Consider the following 6,858-nt stretch of genomic DNA (forward strand, 5'->3'; position numbering starts at 1 on the left):
CTATGAGTCAGAGCCAACCCTAACAACAAGGACAAAGCTAAACTACTGTTTGGTTTTAAGAAGACTTCAGGGGACAGTTTTGGTTGAAAGTTTAAAGGTTACCTCAGGGCAGTAGTTTCAGGGGTTCATCCAGCCTCCATGGCTCCAAAAGGTGTGGATTCCGTGAAAATTAGCAATTCTTTCCACATTTTAATCCCTTTTGATCAGGATTCTTCTAGACAGCCTGAGGATTCTTAACTTGGGGCCCAAAGAAAGGCCCCGCAGTGGAAGGCTGGGTTCTGGGTGGAGGTGGAGTTTTAGGGAGACAGCCTACAGCGTCCATCAGTCTCATGGGTTCTCAAGACGCCTGGACTGGGGTGAGGGCAACATGGCATCAGAAGGTCCATGTCTGCATCCCAGGAGTACAAGGGCCAGGCCTGGGGGAAAGGCAGTGTGCCAGGGCTGTGATGGGACTGGGAGTCACCCTCTCTTCTGGCCTGGCCGAGGGTGCTGAACCCCTTTTCCCTGCTGCCTTAGTTTCCTTGTTTGTTTTGTTTGTCATGTGCCGTCAAGTTGGATCCGACTCACAGCGACCCCTTCTTGGGTTTCCGAGGGAGTATCACTATGGAAGTAGATTGCCCAGCCTTCCTTCCTAGTGGCAGGTGGGTTTGAACCGCCGGCCTTCTGGTTAGCAGTCAGGTGCCTCCGGCAGTGCGCCACCAGAGCTCCTTTAGTTTCCTAGGGCTGCTGTAACCGAACCGCCACCAGGGCGCTGCTTTAACAAACAAGTGTGTTTTCTCACTGAAGGCAGTGAGTTTGGTTTTTTGTTTTATAAAGTGACTGGTTTAAAGCACACCCTACGCTCATATGATCTCATTAACGTAGCAGAGAAGCCCTGTTTCCAGAGGGGATTATACACATAAGGAGGTGGCTGTCTTGCACCTGGAGTTGGTTCCAACACACGGTGACCCCGTGTGACGGAGCAGAGCTGCCCCCGCGGTTTCTAGGGTGGCATCCCTGGGAGCAGATTGTTAGGTCCTTTCTGCCCCAGAGTTACTGGGTGGGTTTGAACCACGGATGTTTGGTTAGTAGCTGTGCCACCAGGGCTCCTTTCTACAAAAACAAAACCAGAAACAAACTCACTGCCATGGAGCTGATTCCCACTCACAGCAACCCTCACTGGATTTCCGAGGCGGTAGATCTTTACAGAAGTAGATTTCCCCATCTTCCTTCCGCAGGGCAGCTGGTGGGTTTGAACCATTAACCTTCTGGTTAGCAGTCAAATGCCTCAGGCACTGCACCACCAGGGCTCCGCAAGTACAGGCGATGAGAGTTACAACGCATATTTTGGGGGACACAATTCAAGCCATAACACAGGCCAACCTTTGTACTTGCTGAGGGCGGGAAGGAGGGCTGGGGGAGGGTGGGGAGGGGCGCCGCGGAGGGGCTGCCCCACGGGTCCTGGGGGGCCCTGCAGCACCCTTTGAAATTGCTTAGTTCTTTCTACATCTCAGTTCTGAGGGGATGCCTTGTGCCTGACACCACATTTGGGGTGGGGTACTTGCTAGGGGATCACAGACCAGAGAAAGTGTCAGACAGGATATCACCTCCTGAAAGACCTCCGGGGAGACAGCAGGCGAGAGCCTGGCTGCAGCAGGAGCCTGTGGGGCCGGGCAGGGCCTCCCAGGCAGCGGCAGCAGTGGTCCGCTGGAGGAGGTGGTGGCCTTGGGAGAGAACGCAGCCCCGCCTGGGCCCGGGACCGGGAGGAGGCCCAGCCCCGAAGCCTAGGTACTAGGAAGCAACGGCAAATGACAGGTAAATTCAGATGTCATTGGCGAGAAGCCCAGAGAGGCTGGTTTGTAAGACTAAGCGCAGGCCCAGCTCCCTTCCGACAGTCTCCTGGAGCGCGTCTCCCGCCTCCTGCCGGCGCCCCCTGTCGGCGCTGCGCGGCCGAGGCTCCCGCCGACCGTCCTCTTCCCGCCCTCAGACTGCGGCCTGGCGCCCGCGGCGGCGCTGACCAGGATCGTGGGCGGCAGCGCGGCGGGACGCGGGGAGTGGCCGTGGCAGGTGAGCCTGTGGCTGCGGCGCCGGGAGCACCGCTGCGGCGCCGTGCTGGTGGCGGAGAGGTGGCTGCTGTCGGCGGCGCACTGCTTCGACGTGTGAGTCCGCCGGCCCTCGCCCGGTCCCTGGTTCCCCTGTCCGACTGCTCCTCGGCCTGGAACGCCCTCCCCGTCACCAGCTCCCTTTGCCCCAGGCCTCCTCTTCCACGCAGCCCTCCCGACCACACTGGGCTGAGGCGCCAAGTCCTGCTCGGTGGCCCCCACCTAGCCTGTGGCCGCGGCGCGCGAGCGACATCGGGGTCGTGGGCGGATGCTGCGACATATCCTCCCCTACCCCTGCCTCATCGGCCTTGGCTGCAGTCCCCAGAGGCCCCCCACTGGGGAGTCATCACCCCTGCCCCCAACCCAAGGCCCCTTCCTGGCAGGGCGCTCAGAAGGGCGGGCCTGACTAGGGGCCTAGAGAGAAAGAACGCCTGTCTAGGGGTGCGCACCTCTGGGGCGCAGGGCCTGGGCGAATTCCACCTGTAGGCCCAGTTCACAGATAAATCAATCGAGGCCTAGCGCCATCAAGTGCCATGTCCAAGCGCCCGAGGGGAGAGGGCTTGGACGCCGAGGCACCTCCCTACCGAGCAGGTCCGGCCGACGCCTACGCCCTCACCCACAGCTATGGGGACCCCAAGCAGTGGGCGGCCTTCCTGGGCACGCCGTTCCTGAGCGGCGCTGACGGGCAGCTGGAGCGCGTGGCACGCATCTTCAAGCACCCCTTCTACAACCTCTACACGCTGGACTACGACGTGGCGCTGCTGGAGCTCGCGGGGCCCGTGCGCCGCAGCCGCCTCGTGCGGCCCATCTGCCTGCCCGAGGCCGCGCCCCGGCCTCCCGCTGGCGCGCGCTGCGTCATCACCGGCTGGGGCTCGGTGCGCGAGGGAGGTAGGTGGCTGGGTCAGGGGCGGGCCCGTCCCACGGAGCCTTAGCCCGGGCCCCGCGGGGTTTGGGCAGGGGATTCCCCGGCCCGTGTCGCCCGCAGGCGCGATGGCGCGGCAGCTGCAGAAGGCGGCCGTCCGGCTCCTGAGCGAGCAGACCTGCCGCCGCTTCTACCCGGTGCAGATCAGCAGCCGCATGCTGTGCGCCGGCTTCCCGCAGGGCGGCGTGGATAGCTGTTCGGTGAGCGCCCCCACGACCCTCCTGCCCGGGCGTCTCCGCCCCTTAAGGCCTGCCCGCACCCGCGCACTTGCTCAGGGCACGGAGGCCCAGGCCCTACTGGCCAGGAGGACGCGTCCCTGTCCTTCCAAAGCCCATCAGCCAGCCAGGCACTGCTGCCTCCTCCCTCCCTGAACCAAGCAGGGCCCCTTCCTGCCTGGGAAAGTTTCACTGGACACCACTGTTTACCGGACAGCTACCACGAGCAGCCTCCACCCTACCGACCCCTGGGGTCACACAATGGCTGGTGTGTGTGTGTCAGGGGACAGTGGTGGGTTCCGTGGCAGGCCCCTGGGCAGACTTGGACAATGTCACAGCCACTGCAGCCCTCTCAGGCTCGGACACCACCCGCAATGGCAGAGTCGGGTCCGCGTGTTGCCCCTTAGGGAAGTGTCTGTCAGCTGGACAAATGAGTCCTCCAAGCATGGAACCCATTTCCCAGATAGTGAAAGTGAAGCTCACAGGGGCAGGCACTTACTTGGGGTCAGACAGAGAGGGGCCCAGGTGGTACTTCTGTACTGGTCAGTGCCCTAGGGTTGCCCACGGACTGCAGGGGAGGGGGTGGAGAACACTGGCCTGCCCTGAGTGTCCCTCCCTCTTTCCCCCTCAGGGTGACGCTGGGGGACCCCTGGCTTGCAGGGAACCCTCAGGCCGGTGGGTGCTAACAGGGGTCACCAGCTGGGGTTATGGCTGCGGGCGGCCACACTTCCCGGGCGTCTACACTCGGGTAGCGGCTGTGAGAGGCTGGATCGGGCAGAACATCCAGGATTGACTGATGCCCAGGAGAAAACACCTGAAGGTGGCAGGTGGCAGGCGGCAGGAGTCACCCAACCTCCCAGAAGAAGACAGGGTGGGCGAGGAGGCTGCTGGAAGGGGGTGTTTTGCAGCAAAGTTTGTCCCAATAAACACGGCCCGTCCTCAACTTACTGGTTCTGCACTTGCCCGACCCTCATGGTGGGAGGATGGCAGGGGACAGAAGAAATTACGTGCTGCCTGTGTAGGAATGGCGTGGGGGGAGTGGCCTCAGCCTTCCCATCTGGGCCTGGGGGTCAGCTCTCTCTCTCTTCTGTTGAACTTACTCCCTGCCACCCTGCCTGGCAGCCTCAGGGCTGGGAGGGGAAATTTGGAAGTTCCCCTCACCTCCCATCAAGAAAGGCTGAAGCCCCATCTGGGTGGCAGTCCCAGGTACACCAGCACTATCCCCCACAGAGAAAACGCATGGGGTCCCCTCTCAGCGTTTTATTTCACTGCCTCAAGAGGTCCCGGCTCAGGTGGGCTCCAGGGGTTTGTCCGTACCCTACCTCAAGATCCAAACAAGGATCCCCTGCCTGAGGCAGGAGGCTGATCCTAGTGGGCACACTAGGGAGGGCCACCTACTGCCCCTGGCCTGCTAGCCCTTTGGGAAGGCACAGGGGTCCCCCAGACACAAGCTACACTCGAGGCAGGCGCGGCAGGGCTCCATGCCCGTCAATGGGGCAGTCTCCAAAGGGCCGCCGACTCGCTGCTGTCATTCTCAAAGAACGTTTATGGAAAAGGACATAGATGTTTGGTGGACCTCTTGGAGGGATCCCGGTCACATGTTGGCTCGCTCCCGCTGCAGCCTCGAATTGTAGGCGCGGGACACGGTGTTCCAAGCGTCCATATAGCGATCCATGCACATGGCGATGCACTTCTGCGGGGGGAAGAAGAGCTCAGAGTAGGCCCCTCGGCGTGCACTCCAAGACTGCCCACTGGCCCACCGCTCCAGGTGGACGCCCCCGAGCGACGGACTGCGCACGCGCACGGCCCTCCAACCGCACCGCCCAGCCCATGCGCGCACGCGCAGCTGTCTCTCGCCGGGTCAGAGGTCCGGAGACCCCCGCCCGCTCACCCCAAGGGCCTCACCTGTTCGGAGTTGTCCAGAGAGCCCCCCGGTTTTCCGATGCACTTCCGGAAGCACTTGTCCGTCATCCTCTGCAGAGACACGCGGGCCTTCAGTCAGGACCCCCAACCTCGAGGGACCCCCTGCCCCACTCACGAAGCCCCCCGACGCGGCTTCAGACCTGCAGCAGCTCCTGCGCGTTAGCCACAGCAATCTGCACCTTCACCTGCTCCATGATGACCCCCGGATCCAGCTTCCCACTCCCGGAGCTCCCGAAATCCGAACCGAAGCCGCCCTCCATGGCTACGCAAAGTCAACCAGACTGCGGCCGCGTGCGCCGATCCGTACCTGCGCCGGAAGTCGTCTGCGCGCAGTACCACGGGAAGTGGAGTCCCGGCTGGTTGGAGCTGGCCGGACTACAACTCCCACAATGCACTCAAGCCTGCCCGAGGACACTCCGCAGACTGTCGCTCCACACTTGGCCTCGCCCTACCCTGCCGCGCATGCGCAGGATGCGTAACAACACTGCGCTGCACCTTGCAGGATCCGGTTACGGACCAGCTTCCGAGGCTCATATAAATAAGCGGAAGACTTAGTACTCACATAGTAGGGGTAACGGGGAACGGTCTAGCTGATGCATGGGGAGATCTGCCTACATTCGCCAATAACATTTTGGCGTGATGGTTCTTAGACGCCCACTTCATTAGTGGCAGGGGATCAGGCTCCAGCAGCCAGCACTGCGGCAAACTCAAGAGGCCGAACGTAAAATCAAAATGTTTATTGAGTGCGTACAAAAAAGTTTCCAGTCAAAAAATGTATATTACAAATCACTAGGAAGGAAAAAAAAAAAAAAAAAAGGACCGTACATATGGCATGCACCTTAACACCGCCACCACCTCCGAGACCCAAGCCCTGGTTCCGCAGCTGGAGTGTTTTACAGGTAGTGTTGACTCTGTCCATATGGGGACTTGAAGACACTTAAATAGCAAATCTGTGAGCACTGTCGTCCTGCTCGGTTATTTAAAATATAAACAGAACCGCTGCGGTTCAGTGTAGGTAAAAGCAAACCCAAGTCAAAAGCCTTCATCCCGTAGATGGACTTTGAAACCCAGGGGGCTGGTCTCAGCCCTTAACCTTGAGCACCCTGCCCTCCCTTGCCACTTTCCTTCAGACCCAGGAGGTCCAGCTTCCAGTCTCTCAATCTTAGCATTTCAATTATGGGACTGTGCCTGGGGTCATGCGACGTGGGTACATACAAAAGAATCAAGTCTGTGAGTGACATAATGGAGTGTATGAGACCAACACAATCGTCCTTTAGGCCTGACGTGTTACAGGCCAGATTCAGCTCCTGTTTCCACAAAATTGATTCCCAAGGACCACCATCAGTTATACCTGTCACCACTAGCCACCCAGCCTACCCACCCCACCAGCCAAGGGCATCCTCATCCTCAATGCCAGGACCACCCCAGCCCGTGAGCCGTGGTTCCGTATGGGATAGGTGTGAGAACGAGAGACAGCCGGCTGGGCACACCCAGGCCTGGGGATGAGCTGCAAGCACGTGCACCTGGCCCATCTCTGGGGTGTCTGGGCTTGTGGGGGCCCACTCTTCCTTTCCCTGAGCTCAGGGAACCTCAGGCCCAAATTCCAGGAGCCAGCTTTGGTTTACGAAACACATGACATGGTGCAGCCAGTGCAGGATTCCCATCAGAGGCCACAAGGAAACCACCCTCCAGAACCTTCTCTGACCCACGTGGTCTC

The 6,858-nt window shown here is 60.5% G+C and overlaps 2 protein-coding genes across 2 annotated transcripts in view; one reads left to right on the top strand and one right to left on the bottom strand.

Annotated features, from left to right (window-relative positions):
* TMPRSS9 (transmembrane serine protease 9) overlaps positions 1–4,011 on the top strand; it is a 47,716-nt gene extending 43,705 nt beyond the window's left edge. The window contains exons 13-16 of the mRNA XM_007951072.1: positions 1,967–2,138; positions 2,704–2,969; positions 3,067–3,203; positions 3,850–4,011. Of these exons, the coding sequence (XP_007949263.1) occupies positions 1,967–2,138; positions 2,704–2,969; positions 3,067–3,203; positions 3,850–4,011 (737 nt within the window). The remainder of the gene's footprint in view (positions 1–1,966; positions 2,139–2,703; positions 2,970–3,066; positions 3,204–3,849) is intronic.
* Positions 4,012–4,812: 801 nt separating this feature from the next.
* Positions 4,813–5,401, bottom strand: TIMM13 (translocase of inner mitochondrial membrane 13). The gene is made up of 3 exons (XM_007951006.1): positions 5,282–5,401; positions 5,124–5,192; positions 4,813–4,911 (listed from the first exon to the last, which is right to left on the bottom strand). Exons 1-3 carry the CDS (start codon positions 5,399–5,401, stop codon positions 4,813–4,815), a joined length of 288 nt encoding a protein of 95 aa, XP_007949197.1.
* Between the last annotated feature and the right edge of the window lie 1,457 nt (positions 5,402–6,858).

Source organism: Orycteropus afer, unplaced genomic scaffold (genome assembly GCF_000298275.1).
Source record: "Orycteropus afer afer isolate SDZICR_OR568_19922 unplaced genomic scaffold, OryAfe1.0 scaffold00291, whole genome shotgun sequence".
NCBI classification, from domain to species: domain Eukaryota; kingdom Metazoa; phylum Chordata; class Mammalia; order Tubulidentata; family Orycteropodidae; genus Orycteropus; species Orycteropus afer.